This window comes from Amphiprion ocellaris, chromosome 3 (genome assembly GCF_022539595.1).
Source record: "Amphiprion ocellaris isolate individual 3 ecotype Okinawa chromosome 3, ASM2253959v1, whole genome shotgun sequence".
Lineage (NCBI taxonomy): Eukaryota > Metazoa > Chordata > Actinopteri > Pomacentridae > Amphiprion > Amphiprion ocellaris.
The window spans coordinates 28,197,279-28,214,729 of NC_072768.1; the positions used below are offsets into that span (position 1 = coordinate 28,197,279).

At 39.6% G+C, this 17,451-nt stretch overlaps 1 protein-coding gene and 1 long non-coding RNA gene across 3 annotated transcripts in view; both read right to left on the reverse strand.

The window, feature by feature from the left end:
* The window catches only part of bcar1 (BCAR1 scaffold protein, Cas family member), a 92,093-nt gene extending 82,050 nt beyond the window's left edge, over positions 1–10,043 (reverse strand). The window contains exon 1 of one of the 2 annotated variants that reach the window (XM_035946877.2): positions 9,581–10,043. In XM_035946877.2, the coding sequence (XP_035802770.2) occupies positions 9,581–9,592 (12 nt within the window). In that variant the 5' untranslated portion in view covers positions 9,593–10,043. The remainder of the gene's footprint in view (positions 1–9,580) is intronic. The other variant, XM_023267416.3, reaches the window with a different exon arrangement.
* On the reverse strand, positions 2,982–6,269 carry LOC129348538 (uncharacterized). The gene is made up of 2 exons (XR_008601112.1): positions 5,315–6,269; positions 2,982–4,913 (listed from the first exon to the last, which is right to left on the reverse strand). It is a non-coding gene; the product is annotated as an uncharacterized LOC129348538 (long non-coding RNA).
* Positions 10,044–17,451: the final 7,408 nt, after the last annotated feature.

The following is a 17,451-nucleotide window of genomic DNA, read 5'->3' on the forward strand; positions in this document are numbered from 1 at the left end:
AGTTTGAATTGATATGTCAATGTTGTACTTTCAGCTGTTCTATGTCAAGATTCAGTACCTGGAATTACAACTGTCAGTCGATACAAGCAGAATTTATTCCAATCTGTGTATTAAATTGAAGGGCATTGTGAATTCAAGATATGCTAAAGTGAAGGTCACGTGATATAGATCAACAAAAATCAATAGTCTCTCCCCATTTGGGAGCATGAACATTTGCTGAAATGTAAACAAGCCCATATCTGTACTAAATACCATGACATCTGGCCAGTGGTTAATAAGATACAAAATCTTGCTGTGGACCAAGTACATTTGGCTGATATTAGTCATGCCAGGAACTTAAAGCCTTTTTTCCCTAACCCGCAATTGGTGCCCATTAAGTAAAGCAGAAACGCTACATATAGTCCAGTAAGAATGTAAGAATGATGTGAAACTACTGTATAAATGGAGCCAAAGGACCTATTTGGAATTTTGAATTAACAACTGTTTGAGGAAGCTGGTCTCTTGTTACATTAGGCCTGGTGGGAGACTCTTGTAATGTGAGTTGGAACAATCCTGACCTTATTTCATAGCTATACTCTTCCAGTGAGGCCAAGAATGTGTTTGAGAGAGGTACAGATCACACACAGGACGAGTGGTGAGTAGTTTTACTCTATCACATCCTCTCTTTCTCTGTCTACATACACACACATATTCTGGCTTGTGTCCCAAACTTCCCCCTCTGTCTGGCAAAAGGAATGCTCTGTTTCCTCTATGTTGTGATCACTGCATGCTGACTGCTTCCCAGCAGACCTTCAAACAGATCTCAGCAGCTTGATAAGGAAATAATCTTCTTTGGTAGTACAGCAACAATTAAAACTTTTTTTTTTTTCCACTTGAAGCCATTTTCACACAATCGTGCCTTGCTTTAACAATATTTCACCTGTACTGTACTGTACCATATATGTGTGTGTATATATATGTGTGTGGGTGTGTGTGTGTGTGTGTGTGTGTGTGTGTGTGTGTGTGTGTGTGTGTACATATACATATACACACACACACACACATATATAAAAGGGTTAGGGGAATACAGCATGCAGTGTATCTTGTCACTGGAAGTAGTTTGCACTGTTCAAACATAAAAACGTTACCTTACTACAGGTATTTGTTTCTAAAGCTTTATGTTGTGAAAAACTGATTTTGAAATTTCTGTTTCTTGTGCCGTAATGTGTCATTTTGTAAAGATGATTATTTTTCCTATTTTTTTATTTTATTATTTGGAAATACCAGAATTTGCACATTATTTTACATTTTTGTCTGTCTGATCACATCATTTCTAAAAAATAAATAGGAAATTACAATCAGCTACTCAGTACTTGAGTAATCTCTTCACCAAATACTTTTTGACTCTTACTTGAGTAATTTTTTGGATGACTACTTTTTATTTCAACTTGAGTGATATTATTTTGAAGTAACATTACTCTTACTTGAGTACAATTTTTGGCTACCCTACCCACCTCTGCTCTTTTGATGACTGCATCTGGCTTGCAGATAAATCTTAGCTGACATGTCTTAACACGATAATTAATAATTCTGCTGACATTTTAAAGTAAAATGCTACAGAAATCACAGTGTTAAAAACATGAAACATTCTCATGCATTTTAATCCATCCATCCATCCATCCATCCATCCATCCATCCATCCATCCATTTCTATCACTCCTGTTCAGGGTTGCAGGTGGCTAGAGCCAATCTCTCCTCCGGGGTACAGGAGGGTCCAACACCGAAACACTATTTTTGTTGGATAATGCGGTAGCCTACACGGGTCGTTGTGGAGTCAAGAAGTAAACTTTCCTCCTTTTAATCAAATAGTCAGCTAGCTAATTTATGCAGAGCAAACCCTTTTGATGAAGAAGATGGTGAAAAGAAAAAAGATGATGAGTACTGTACATTTCAGGATGAATGGACAGAAGAATTCACCGTTGTATTAATGGTGAGAAGTATTTTATTTATTGGTCAGCTGCAGTGTAACGTTATTAAAAAGAATACATTCAAAGACTTATTACTCCGCCAAGGAACAGGGCAGAGTTATGTGATGATCAGCTTACTGTGAATCTGTCTGTCCGTGTGCAACATTTCTCAAAAACGGACCAACAGATTTGGATGAAATTCTCAGGGAAGGTCAGAAATGACACAAGGACCACCTCATCAGATTTTGGCAGTGATACGGCTTATGTTCTGGATCCACAGCTTTGTTAATGATTTCCCATTGTGAGATATAGCGGCCGGCATGGCGTCGCTGTAACCATGACAACAAGTGAACGCTGTATCAGTTCATTTTTCACTCAAATCGCTACATATTTCGGTCACGCAGTTCGGTATTTGGATATAACTTACCCTTGCACAACACATGCCTGAGCTCATGCAAGGTAATTTTTTATTTATTTAGTTTGTGGGTTGATCTTTTTTAAATGGTCAGATTCTATGTTGCCGTGATTTCTGAATACACAAATTGAGGAATGAACAGTCTTGGTGGAGTACTGCGCTCTCTGCGCTCTTAAATATACACGCATTTAATTGTAGGCTATTCAGTCTTTAAAAAAAATATTCTATGGCTCTCATTGAAATTTATTTTAAAATATGTGGCTTTCGTGGCTCTCTCAGCCAAAAAGGTTTCCGATGTGGAGCTCCATGGCGACAAAAAGTGTTGCTGATTTCTGCATGGGTTTCGCCACTCTGAAAGAGCTTGCAAATGAAATTGTTAAAGTGCTCAAGTACAGCCATTCTTGATGTGTTCGCGGCCCAGATCGGCTCAAAACTGTTCTTCCTCGGCGACTTCGGGCACTTCCGGTATTGCAACAAATTAAAACAACAGCTGTATTTTGTATGTCGGGTTTAAAAAGCTAGAGCAACAATCCAACATTGTGTTTTTTTTTCATTAGCTAAATAATACATTTCTACATTTAGGTTTTAAAAACTGAAAAAGAAAAAAACAACACAGCTAATTGGCTTTTTAGATTTTATTTTGAAATGGAAAAACGAATGAGCGAACCATACACGGATTATACCATAGACTGTATATAAAGATGGACGTAGCGCCTGGCTCCAAAAATTGAGCCTACCTGAAGTGTCAAAAAATTTGCAATATCACACCAAAAAGCTCTGGCTCCATAGAACCCAATTCTAAATGGAAAAACCTAAAATACGATAGACGATAGATTTCATGGTTAAAACAAGAGATCAGGTGGCCGAGCTTCAAATAAATCAATACTGAATTTTATACAGAGCGTTAAAGTTTTGCGAAGCAAGGGGGCAGGGTACTTGACTGACAGTCTGGTCTGGAGTGATTGACATGTCCTATGGAGGAGGCAGCCCAGACACTTATTCACCGTAAACTCTATTCTCCTTTGGATTAACTCTGATATGATCACTGTTGGTTTATTTATCGGTGAAGCAGCAGAACATTTTCCACAGATAGTATTTCTGCCATTTGGCTTGTTTTAACCAGTTTTCTACCTTTGGCTGATTCTACCAGGAGACACTGAAAGGACTCTGATAGTTCGGTAAGTGTTTATTTTCTTATCGGTGCCGGGTTTAATGCACTTTATATGCAGCTTTAGTGTCAGATATAATGTGTTCCATGCACTCCAAATGTTGGTGGAGTTTATTTCTGTGTGTATTGACCAGAGAAGAGAGTTAGCATCCAGTAAATATTAGCTTTAATGTGAATTAGTGATGCTAACCGAGCTAGCTGCTCAGTTGTAGCCTGATTAAATGTAGCATTAAGCTAACGATGTTTTGTTTCATGTAAACAGCTGAAGTGTGTTGTGTTAGTGTAATGTTAATAAAACTGTCAGTGGAGACGCTGGTTCACATTAATGTAACATTTAGAAAACCTAAATGTGATTAAAACAGTAAGGTTAAGGTTCTGTACCGTCATTAGTCCTGAATATCTGCTGAGTCTCTGATGTTAAACTGGAGAAAACAGTAAATCTACTCCATTAACGGTTAACGTTGTTTAATGACTGATTCACATGTTGCAGTACTTCTTACTGCAGTGTAGACTGCAAAAATAAACTCCCAGAATATGATCAAAGTAATGATTAACACTACAGTTATTACATTGAAATTACAGCACAGATAAGAAGAAGAATAAAATCCTCTCCCCTAAAGCTACAGTGACTACAGACCTTTCTGTGCTTGGAAAACTATATGAAATAAAAAAATCTTTCCAGGGTCACTTTAAAATGAACCTCTGCTGTTGATGCTGATACTGTGACGTCTGTCATCATCTCAGGTGTCTCATACTCACTGTGAGGATCTTCTGAGTGAAGCCAGCAGAAGGAAAACCTCATCTGGATGCGAAGGAGACTGAATGGACAACATCCTCAGTGAACCACTTCCTGTTTAACTTTCACTTACAGAGAACAGACCAATTCTTTCAGCTGTTTATTATTCTGTTTTTTGCATTCATGGGTTCCATTTATCACCTTTAACTTCATCTCTGTTGTTGTAGCAGAAATACAGTACAGAATACAATGTTCTACTTATTAATAGCAGATATGCAGCATTAAAACATCAACACATTCGGGTCAAGAGCTTCATTATTACCTTTACTGCACATTAAATAACTACATTATTTAACAACTGTGAACTGTAAAGTTGTGTAAACATATGTAATAAATGGATGAAATAAATAATGCGTTTCTGACAGTGAAGTGTAAATACCAAACAGTCACCAAGACAAGTTGTATTCTGAAGAGGAGCTAAATCTGCAGCATCATTGTTATTACTGGAAGGGTGAGGAGGACATCAGTGATGCTCTTCCTCACAGCGATGAAGGACAGAAAATTCTTCAGACAACCACAGCTGGATGTTCATGTTCGCTGTAGTTCTCAGTCCATCAGACTAGATGTTCCCAACGATCCAAACCAAGGCTGGAAGGAAAAGACTAAGAGTGAGGAAAAGATCTCCAAAGTTCTTTCATTCGAACTGCTGGAACATTAAATATGAGAGTGAACACAGCAGAATATGAATGAAACACAATAGAGTGTTGTTTTTTTTGTCCTAATTTTTAATATTATGGAAATGTTTGTTGCCCTGGTTGAGGCCAAAGAGCATTTTACTGCCTTAGAGGGGCAAAAAAGTTTATTCTTTTTATTCTAATGTATCATTAGCATTAACATGAGCTCCACACAGTTATCTGACCACATGCTGTTGTGGAGAAAATACTCTCTACAATGCATGGTCTCTACAATGTAGGTCACTGCTTTATATGAGATATTGTCCAGATGTAGAGAAGAGTACAAGAAGTTACAAAGATGACTTTAACACTTACCTGCAGAGTTTATCTTCACTTTTGGAGGCGAACGTTGTTAGCAGCAGTGTCGGTAAACAGCAGAAGCCGGTAGATGTGGGCTGGACAGAGTCCTCGGCAAGATGTGGGCGGGACAGAGAGTCCTCGGCTCTCAGTCAGTTTGACCAATCACTGCTCTCCGGCTCTGCCCTCTGACAATCTTTTTTTCGTCTCTGGCTCCAGAGAAATCCAAGATGTCAACCAGGAAGTAGCAAAATCCGGGCTTCATTTTCTCAGTGCAAAAACCAACGGGTGACGTCACGGTAGCTACGCCCATCTTTATATACAGTCTATGCATTATACACGCATTATTCCCTGGCATAGGATTTTCTGTTTGTTTTGTTTTTGATAAGATTTTTACACTAACTATTTTGGTGCTAGCTTAGGTATTAAAGCTTGCTTTTTATTGGTGGAAAACTGTCCTGTGTGTCTGCATCTGGGTCATCATCTAACAAGTGAACATCAAAACCTAAACAAAAATATGGTGGATTAAAGAGGACATGCCCACCATCCCAAACTACATGCATTCAATACCCTTTGAAGGGTTAATTTTATCATCACACTTTCTGCCTTTCAGTTACACACACTTGTCACACAAAGAGGGATCGGAATCTCCAGTGTATCTTGTCCATTAGTAGGAGTGAGGAGGTCCATGTGTACATACCAAGTTAAGCAGATCATTGCACATCCACACTGAGAAAATGAACAGCAGCCACCACTTCTGCACCTCAGTGATTGTAAACACCTTTCCATACCGCAACTAATGCTCATTTCTAGAGCCACCACAGCTAGATGTGATGGCAACAGATATTTAACTTGACACCTCAAAACATTCCCAAGAGGTTTCAGCAGCTCCTGCTTGGAACACCAACTTACAAAATCACCAATATTAGAAGTTGCGCAAATAGGTCATGAGACCTGAACACAAAACACATTTAAAAAAAAAAAAAACAACATTCTGACAAATATAAAGAGCAATTTTTTAAAAATGCTATTTAAAAAAAAATATATTTTATTTATATATATATATATATATATATATATATATATATATATATATATATATATATATATATATATATATATATATATATATACACACACGCACGTACACATTTCTCTACACATATTTCTTTGAGCCAGCATCTACTACCCATTATTGGAACTACAACCTAAAACATCAACAGGCTCTCTCCATGGCCGGGGTTGGTCTGCTTTGTGGGCACCAAGCCAAGCAAAGATGTGATGGCATTTGTTTCCACTACTGCCTCCCAGCAGGCGATGGACATGCACAGCAGCTGTGGTCCTGCATGCTAGAAGCTAGTAGCTGACCTGTAATTTTCTTCATTTAAATTCAGACAGAATTGAGGTTACTGAGGTACCTCAGAAACACACGTTTAACCACATATTACTCTAGATGACATTGCCTTAGCCTCCAGCTTTACTGTAAAAAGCTTGGAGTTATTTTTGATTAGGATAAGTCGATATGTCACACAAATATAACAAGTTAGAAAGATGGCCTTCTTTCATCTATATAATACTGTATAAATCACAAACATCTTGTCTCTGAGAGATGGTGAAACACTAGTCCAGGCATTTGAAACTGCAAAGCTGGACTGTTGTAATTCCTTATTATCAAGATGTCCCAATAATTCTCTTAAAAACCTCCATCTGTAAAATCCACAACAGAATTTAAAATCCTGCTCCTTACATATTAAACTCTTAATGACCAAGCTATCTTAAAGAGCTTCTTGTACTATATTATCCTAACACAGCCCTTCACTCACAGACTGGAGGTTTACTTATGGTTCCCAGAGTTTCCAAAAGTAGAATGGGAGGCAGATCCTTCAGTTATCAGTTCCTCTGCTGTGGAATGCTCTCTCAGTTTGGGTTCGGGAGGCAGACACCCTCTCTACTTTTAAGATTAGGCTTAAAACTTATTTGATAAAGCTTATAGTTATAGCTGCTCAGGATCACCTGAGCTGTCCATTAGTTATGCCGCTATAGGTTAAGAATGCCGGGGAATTCCTACGATGCACTGGGCTCCATTCCTCTGCTCTTTTTTTCCATACAGTTACACTTGTGGTCACCCAGGCAATTTTGTGTTTTCCATGAAAACTCACACTTTTATTCATGTGTTAACATAATTGCACAAGGGTTTTCTAATCATCAATAAGCCTTTCAAGACAATTAGCTAACACAATGTACCATTAACCATTAGAACACAGAAGTGAAGGTTGCTGGAAATGGGCCTCTGTACCCCTATATAGGTATTCCATTAAACATCAGCTGTTTCCAGCTAGAATAGTCGTTTACCACACTAACAATGTCTAGACTGTATTTCTGATTAATGTTCTCTTCATTGAAAAAACTGTGCTTCTTTCAAAAATAAGTGACCCAAAACTTTTGAATGGTCGTGTATATATCACCATTACAAATCACTAACCCTGTGTCCTGTGCTTGTCCTCTCCATGGATGTCTCTGGATTTGAAGCTACACATCTCTGATCTGCAGCTGCTGGCCTCACCCCCTGCTATCCCCATCCCCCTTATCCCTACTCTCACGCCTTAGGGCTTGCATCTTGAGATAATTTGATTTGCAATTGGCGATATATAAATAAAATTGAATTGAACTGAATTGAATAGACAGCTGCCTTCCCTGAGCCTGGTTCTGTCTGAGGTTTTTTTTGCCTCCCTATTCTAGAGTTTTTTTCTGTTCTTTCCTATCGCCGCTCATAGGGAATCCAAAGGCAACTTTGTGATTGTTGGGTTTTCAGTTCTCTGCTGATAATTCATATGGTTTGTACCTTACCATGCTAAGAGCTGTGAGATGACATATGTTGTGAACCTGCGCTATATAAATAAATCGAACCACCAACTATGAGTCTCCAGCTGCCTATAAAAAGAACATACCTTGGCATTCTCAGTACAGACATAGCAGAGATTAAGGGACAGAAGAGCACTCTGATGGATGAGGTTACAAGGAGTATAAGACAAAGAGACCGAGCAAGCGGATGAAGAGGACTAACTTTCAGACTGGCAGATGCTGTGTGAGAGATTTGTAGAACAAAAAGCTACAAGACATACACCAAGCCTTTTTGCCATTGGATGGTAGCTGGCTTGCTATGTCTGCCTGCGCTTGCTCAATGTTTGGCTGTGTAAGCAAAGTTACTGACTCAGTAGTTTTTGATCCTGATGTAAATCACTTCATATACAAGACACAGACGGAGTTGTTGACAAGCTGGCTCAGCATGTGAACAGCAAAATCAGCAAGGAACAGGAGAGAAACACTGAAAAGGAAAATCGGGTTGCAAAAACAAACGCAAGTTGTGTTAATGGTGTTTGACCATTTGATTCAGCACCACAAAGCTCTTTATGATAAATGCAAAGCCAGATCTAAATGCCATTCAAGACAAAAAAAAAGACTATTCTGAATATTTTTAACAGTGATACACCATATCAGAAATTTTCCAAATGGCTTTTTTCTGTTAAAATCACTTTTTTGATGCAGATTTACTCCTCTACAAAATCACCCCAGTCACTCTAGAAAAACGAATTCTTTCCAGATAGTTATTGAAGTCATCTGGTGAAAATGCCTGTATTTTTCATATGTACTGCAAATAACACCAATATCAATCAATCCTGGTAGTACAACAATACATTTTCCATTGGTGGTATAGCTGAGACTGGCAAGAGTAACGAACATGCATAACATAATACTGACACACACAGAGCTGGCAATCAAACCCTGTAGGCTTAGTTTGGAAACAGAATCTCAGGAATGTGATGAAGAGCAACGAAACAACCTCCATCAAGGCCATTTGGAGCAGCCTGCACTAAAACATCTCAGACTGTGTGCAGAAGTAACATCAGCTATCTAAGAGTGTGGACAGGTCAAACCTGCCAGGGATAGCTGAAACCCTACGTATCTAGTATGTGGCCTTAAACACTTCCCACTCACTCCCTCTGCTAATATGTAAGCCTACAGTAGCTAGCTAGAAGTGCACCTAACTAGCCAGTCGGATCTGCCAAACTGAGCACAGCATTTTACTGGGAGCTAATGTACATTCTGGGTTACTCAGCTTATCACAGTAGCTCGCTGTTGTAACGACCAACACAGTCGCTGTAGTTGTGAAACCTGGCATTTTCATAGCCGAGGTGCTTCCTTCTGTGTAGCTGGGTGTCTACTGAAGAACCAAACACCGACGTACAGAAAGTGTCTGCTGAGCGTCGGGGCTGACATACTTACAGGGACAGACATTTTGCTGCTGCCGCTGCTGCTGTCACTCTCCTGGGTTCGGGCTGTGAAAGGCTCGCCGTTGCTCCTCCAGAGGCCACTTTATTAAACAGGGAGATCTGAACGTCAGTCCTCTTTCATCCAGTCCATGGTAACTCTACAGTACAGGCAAACATCCGGCAAAAGAGAGGGGTCGTGGTTGGTAGACTTTAGAGAGACTGTTGGAAATTGTGTGTGCAGCAGAAGCGGGCTTTGCGGCAGCAGCTGTGCGGCCGTCTGGATGTCCAGATACCCGGCTGTCTCCTTCCTCCGCCTTCCCTCGCTGCAAATTCCTTTAAGGGTCTTTGAAAAAGCCTAGTAAACAGAGTAGCGACGACTCGGGTGGTCAGACGTCTTTCCACCGCTCTGCTACCAGATCTGTACTGTTCGCTAACGGGAAGAGAGCGACGCCTAGGCCACTGCCTGCTGCCGTGTCTGGGCAGGGAGGATCCGGTCCGGCCTTAAAGGGACCACAGTGCTCCGTTCCAGCTGTGGTTCTCCCTTTGGCATGTTTTGGAGTAAAAGATGAGCTACCATTCAGTACAAATAGCTTACATTTGATATTAACCTAGAGACCACTATTTTATCAATTACATGCAGTATATATTCTTGATGCAGTGGTGGCTTAGGCCAGCCCATTAGTTTTTAGTTAACATGTTGAATGCAAATTTCAACTTATTGAGGAGTATAATAAAAATCAAATGTGAGACGCTGCTAGGGTCATGCCATTGTCTAGTGAGGGCTGGAAAACTGGACCAGTGGTTCTCAAATTGTATGATTTGGAATTAGTGTTCTTCATGAAAATTTATAAAGCTAAACGTGTGCTTTGAAAGTTCATGTTTTTCCTAAATTTATTTAATAGTAATTTAGGTAACCAACCCTTTAAATAGTCCAGCAGAGTAAATGTGAGTTGTGGTGAAGGGAAAACTTCACCCAAAAAGTCCCATAACTACATAACCAATCATAGTCTGCAATTTAGAAAATGCAGTGGCTTCATACAGTGACTCTACTTTTACTTTAATGATTTGTGCAATAATGTATGTATTCTATGTGCATTAATGGGGACACATCCATACACACAAGAATGTGAATGCTGCAGATGTCTTGCTGTGAGACTGAAACAAAAAATCTCCCTAATAAGACGAATGATGTGACATAAAAATATTTTATCTTTCATAAACAGATCAGAATTTTACTCTTAAATAACATCCCAACATTTGAGGTTTATGGTATCATATTATATTCAAGGGCTTTAATGCATAATTGAAATGACAGATGAATACATCCAGGGCTATTGTTTCATCATTATTATTGGATTTGTAAAATTACAAATTTGATGTGGTGCCATTCATAAGGCAATTTTCCACTGCACTGTACAACTACATTGCTAGTATATCGTGATGAAAAAACAACAACTGTTTATATGAGACAATTGGTTGAAATCATATTTCATCATAATAAGATGAATAGATAGAACACTGGATTGTCAGGATGGTGTGCAGCATAAATCTATTTATCCGTCAGTGTGAAGCCTTGATATACTCTTGTGGCATGCACATACAGACAGCTGTGGAGACTAACAAATGTATGGCTGTTATTACATTTTCAGTCCACATGAGTCAGCTTAGACGATTCTGTCCCATACGTGTGCAGTAGGTCCTATTTACGTATTCCGAGCATGAACTACTGCCAAGCACGGTTGCTATTGCCCTTGTAATGTAGTTAAGGACACAAATTTTGGTCTGAGCAAACTCTTGGAACCCTAGCAGACACTTGTATACTTGCAGAGCAGAAAGTAGAACACTGGTCTTAAATACTTTCTGGGCCCACAAGTACTTAATGATCCACTGAATGGGCCAGTCTATGCTTTCTAAGGTTCTGTAAGAGTACACGTAATGTAAATTTCATCATCCACCCACATGCACATCCACATGCTACCCCAAATTTGCAACTATGCAGGCTGTTCACACTGCAAGTCACTGACTGCACATGTGCCAGCATAACAAATGGTGCTCAAAACAAATGCTTGCTATGACGAGAGACTGCATGAGATGATTCTCTGCCATCCACATCCCATCCAATCCTATCCCATCAGTGGCATGGTGTTACAGCCCAATGTGTAACTGACTGCTGTATCCAATAAAAAGTGCAAAGTCACAGCCACCCTTTTCAGAAACATCCATGGAAGCCCTTTGAGTATTACTGTATTTGGTATGAGGGACAACATGACTGTCTGCGCGTACACAGAGAAAGAGAGAGAGAGAGCGAGAGCCCAATGTGTGGACATAGCACAAAACTTAATTTGGGCACAAGAGGGGTCTGCATGAAGATATACAAATTAAATCCAGATTTGTCTACACAAACTAAAAGGCATCGATTTAAGAAAGGGGCAACATGGTGAACTGAGCTGGCATCTAGCAGGCTATAGAGAAGTTGGCTACTAGAACAAGACATACATGCACAAGGATGGAGAATAGCGAACTGGTAAATACTGCCACAGCAGCAAACCCAAAGGAGAGGTTTCATGCAACACATCTGGGAACTATTATGAGCAATAGAACAACATCCATATTGGTAGTTGGAAGCCCAAGCCCAAGTAGAATGAAGCTAGTATCACCTCTGTAGATTGAGAAGCTTCAATAGATTTAGAAAACTACTAAGCAGTAAGGCAATGCAGTATGACCACCATTGTGTCATGACCACTAGTCATAAAGCAGTCATCACTGGTGCTGGGGTGACATGTAGGTCCTTAACTCAGCTCTCCTGTGTTGGGGTCAGCTCAGTGTGTTCTTGCTGCTCAGTAGTGTTCCCATTCTGTTCAAGTGTCTTCAGTTCGACATATGACAGTAGTCTTTTTCTATTCATGTCACAGCTCTGACCTGCTAGCTATTAGACACTTGTGTAGTGGCAGATGCAGAAACTAGAACAGTGGTCTTATATACTTTCGGCGTCTGCAAAACTTGATTGTCTATACTGCTTGAAGATCAATTTATGCTCTTTTCTATACTTATCACAGCTCTGGTTGGTAGCTTGCCAAAGTTCTGCCAGCTACGTCCCATGTATTCACTATTCTTGGGTCTGCTGTTTTAGTAACATTTAAATAATTCCTTACTCTCAGTCCTTATGCATGTGTGTTTTGTTCCAGTAGGCCGTTTTCATCAGGATGTCTTGATCCCCTAACATCTGATGTGCACCTTGATGTCTGTGCCGTTTTGGCAAAAGTTATACTTCTCTTGTTGCAGAGACTATAAGAATATACATATGTATATATACATATATACATCCCTCTATGAATTTGCAATATTGCGATCACACCAATTCATGCAAATTCAACCAATCTCTGCGAATTCTGTGCAACCTTGCAATTTTGTCCAATCACCGTAACTTTTCCGCAATTTTGGGGTTCCACCAATCATACCAATCCTCAGCGCAAACGTAATGCAGGTATGTCACCAAATTCACTTCCTTGTTTATGGTTTGAAGATGCAGACATATCCGATTCTAATGTCTCTCATTTACCATCAAAAATTACTGCTAAAGACCATGCAAAACAATTCCCTGATGTTCTTCATGAAAGCGGAGGAAATCTGTTTTGCACCCCATGCAATATTGTGGTGGAATACAAAATAAATCATCGATTGACAATTTTCCACCGCAAAACATATTAGGAGATTGGCTAAAAGAAGTGGACCACAGACCAGACAAATCACCGTGACGGAAGCTGTTGCATCCAGATCTGTTGTGAGCACTGAAAGAAAGAAGGTAAGTTAGACAAATTACTCCGCCAAGGAACGCAGCGGAGTTATGTGACGATCGGTGTATGTGAATCATTCCTCTGTTAGCCACATTACTCAAAAACAGAGAAACAGATTTGGATGAAATATTCAGGGAAGGTCAGAAATGACACAAGGACCAAATGATTAGATTTTGGCAGCGATGCGACTTATAGTCTGGATCCACGGATTTGTTAAGGATCTCCCTTTGAGATAGTGGCAAGGTAACCATGACAACAAATGAACACTACCTCATCTGCCTGCTGATGATCACGATTGCAATCCTACTACAAATCCACCAATGTGGACTTACCGGAAATGATACAAGGAACAATTGATTAAATTGTGGGGGTGTTTCTGAGTCCCATCAATTCCTGCTGCTCGCTACATATTTAGGTCAGGCAATTCGGTATCCGTGCATAACATACACATGCATAACACATGCCTGTGCTCAGCACAAGGTCAGGGAATGAATAGTCTTGGCAGAGCACTGCGCTCTCTGAGTGCCTTTCTTCTGAACTGACATGACAAACTATGAGCGTGAGCATGTGAATACGTGTGTGCCAGGATGTGAAATTGCCACTGACAGATATGTCCAAATGTGTTTCATTAAATAGTAATCATTTTGTGCCTTAAATCTACCAACCACTTCATGTTAAACCAGTATCTGGCTGGTGCTAATTTCCCACCGTGGTATAGGACCATTTGTGTAAATGGTTGGTTGTTCACAGTCAACTGTGTCTAAAATCTGGACCAAGTACAAACAACATGGGAAGGTTGTAAAAGGCAAGCATACTGGTAGACCAAGGAAGACATGAAAGCGTCAAGACAGAAAACTTAAAGCAATATGTCTTGAAAACAGAAAATGTACAGCAAAACAACTGAGGAACAAATGCCGGAAACTGGAGTTAACGTCTGTGACCCGCATAAAGGAAATGGGATTTACATACAGAAAAGCTAAACGAAAGCCATCATTAACACCTAACCAGAAAAGGAAAAGCAGTCATGGACTGTGGATGACTGGATGAAAGTCCTATTCAATGATGAATCGCAAATCTGCATTGGGCAAGGTGATGATGCTGGAACTTTTGTGTGATGCCGTTCCTATGAGATTTCTGAAACCGACTGCCTGAAGAAAACATGCAAATTTCCACAGTTATTGATGATATGGGGCTGCATGTCAGGTAAAGGCACTGGGCAGATGGCTGTCATTACATCTTCAATAAATGCACAAGTTTCCGTTGACATTTTGGATACTTTTCTTATTCCATCAATTAAAAGTATGTTTGGGGATGCTGACATCATTTTTCAAGATGATAATGTATCTTGCCATAGAGCAAAAACTGTGAAAACTTTCCTTGAAGAAAGACACATAAGGTTAATGTCATGGCCTGCAAACAGTCCGGATCTCAATCCAACTGAAAATCTGAGGTGGAAATTGAAGAAAATGGCCCATGAGTCCAAGACTCCAGCCTGCAAAGCTGATCTGGCGACAGCAATCAGAAAGTTGCAGCCAGATTGATGTAGAGTACTGTTTATCACTCTTTAAGTCCATGATTCACAATTTATTTATTTTTTTGATTTCTTAAAGTGTTTCTTAAAGCCAGAAAATTTCCATTTTAAATGACTTCGGTTTTCTGGCATGTCTGTAAAATGCTTTTTTTTCTACACAATTAAACCACTGAGCATCCTCCCAGACTGGTGATTCTATAATTTTTGCCAGGGGTTGTACTGTCAATTAAAATTTTGAAGCATGTTCTAAAAGCTGCAAAAAATGCAACTTTTTAGCAATTGTCGCTGTCTCCTGCAATTTCAACACAACAATTAGACTTAAATCATTGCAACTTAAATTGCAATTTTTTTAGAAAAGCTGCCGCAAATTCAGGCATTTTAGGCCACAACAATCTCAAAAAATGCTCGCAAAGTCCTGGAGATATACACATGTGGACAAAATTGTTGGTACCCCTCAGTTAATGAAAGAAAAACCCACAATGGTCACAGCAATAACTTGAATCTGACAAAAGTAATAATAAATAAAAATTCTATGAAAATTAAGCAATGAAAATCAGACATTGCTTTTGAACTGTGGTTCAACAGAATTATTTAAAAAAAAAAAAAAAAACAACTCATGAAACAGGCCTGGACAAAAATGATGGTACCCCTAGAAAAAACTGAAAATAATGTGACCATAGGGACATGTTCCATCAAGGTGTGTCCTCTAATTAGCATCACAGGTGACTACAAACTTGTAATCAGTCAGTCGGCCCATTTATAGGGTTACAAGTAGTCACTGTGCTGTTTGGTGACATGGTGTGTACCACGCTAAACATGGACCAGAGGAAGCGAAGGAGAGAGTTGTCTCAGGAGATTAGAAAAAAAAATTATAGACAAGCATGTTAAAGGTAAAGGCTATAAGACCATCTCCAAGCAGCTTGATGTTCCTGTGACTACAGTTGCACATATTATTCAGAAATTTAAGATCCATGGGACTGTAGCCACCCTCCCTGGACGTGGCCGCAGGAGGAAAATTGATGACAAATGGAAGAGACGGATAAGTTAAGGGTACCATCATTTTTGTCCAGGCCTGTTTCAGGAGTTTATTTTTTAAAATAATTCTGTTAAACCACGGTTCAAAAGCAATGTCTGATTTTCATTGCTTAATTTTTATTCATTATTACTTTTGTCAGATTCAAATAATTTCTGTGAGCATTGTGGATTTTTCTTTAATTAACCGAGGGGTACCAACAATTTTGTCCGTGTGTGTGTGTGTGTCTATATATATATATATATATATATATATATATATATATATATATATATATATATATATATATATATATATATGCACAGTCATGGAAAACGATATTAAACCAACCTTGTTTTCAATTTCTTGTTCATTTTAATGCCTGCTACCAATAAAGGTATATTTCTTGAAGAATACAATGAACACAACAAAAATGCAGCTGATAACACTTTATGTCCGATTTGACATGTTGAAGCTTAACTGCATTCACAGGGAATATAGGGGGCCATTTCATGTCATAAGCAGCACTGCACATGCAAAGGCCAAGAGTGATTCCCTGCTTACCTTCAAGTCGTAGCACAACTCAGAACTTGTCAGCTCTCACATAATGCCTAAAACAAAAGAATTATGTGAATCCACAAAGGCAGCCATCTTGGCACTGCTAGAAATTGGCATGAGAGAGACAGTTAGTGAAAAAACTAGACAGCCATTCATTACACCAAGAAAAAATAAGCTGAACATGGTACTACCAAATTGCCAGCTGGTTGCAGCAGGAAACATCTTTCTACCCCACGAGATGACCGTGCACTCGTCCTTTCCTGTGTCAGGAATCATCGTCAGACCTCCAGGGACCTTAAAAATGAGTGGGCACTGTCGAGAAATGTGACTTGCTCAACAAGGACAGTTTAAAAGTCGACTTCCTGAAGCTGGTCTGAAGTCACATAGGGCATGGAAGAATCCCTTCAAAAACGAAAGGCAGAGGAAAGCCTAGTTACTTTTTGTTGGGGATCACAAGGATTGGATTGTTGATGATTCAGACTGTTGATGGTTCTCTTCAGTGATGAATCCAATTTTCAGTTGATGCCCACTCCAGCCAACTTACTGGTTAGGAGGAAGCCTGGAGAAGCCTACAAACCAGACTGTCTTACCCCTACAGTAAAACATGGGGGTGGATCAGTGACGGTCTGGGGTTGTTTCAGTATGGGTGGAACAGGGCAAATGCAATTGTGTGAAGGGCGAATGAACCAGGTCAAGTACAGGGCTACTCTTGAAAACAGTCTTCTTCCATTAGCTGGAAAACTCTTTCCTGCCTCAAATGACTGGATTATCCAACAACACAATTCCCCTTACCACATGGCAAGGTCAGTTAAAGCCTGGATGGAGAACCAGAACATTGGAGCCATGCCTGGCCTGCTCAATCACCAGATCTAAATCCAATTAAAAACCTGTGGAAAATCATCAAACGCAAAATGTAGAACCACAAGCCCAAAAACAAAGAAAATTAGTTAGAATTTGTGCAACAGGAATGGGCTGCTGTGACAGCAGAA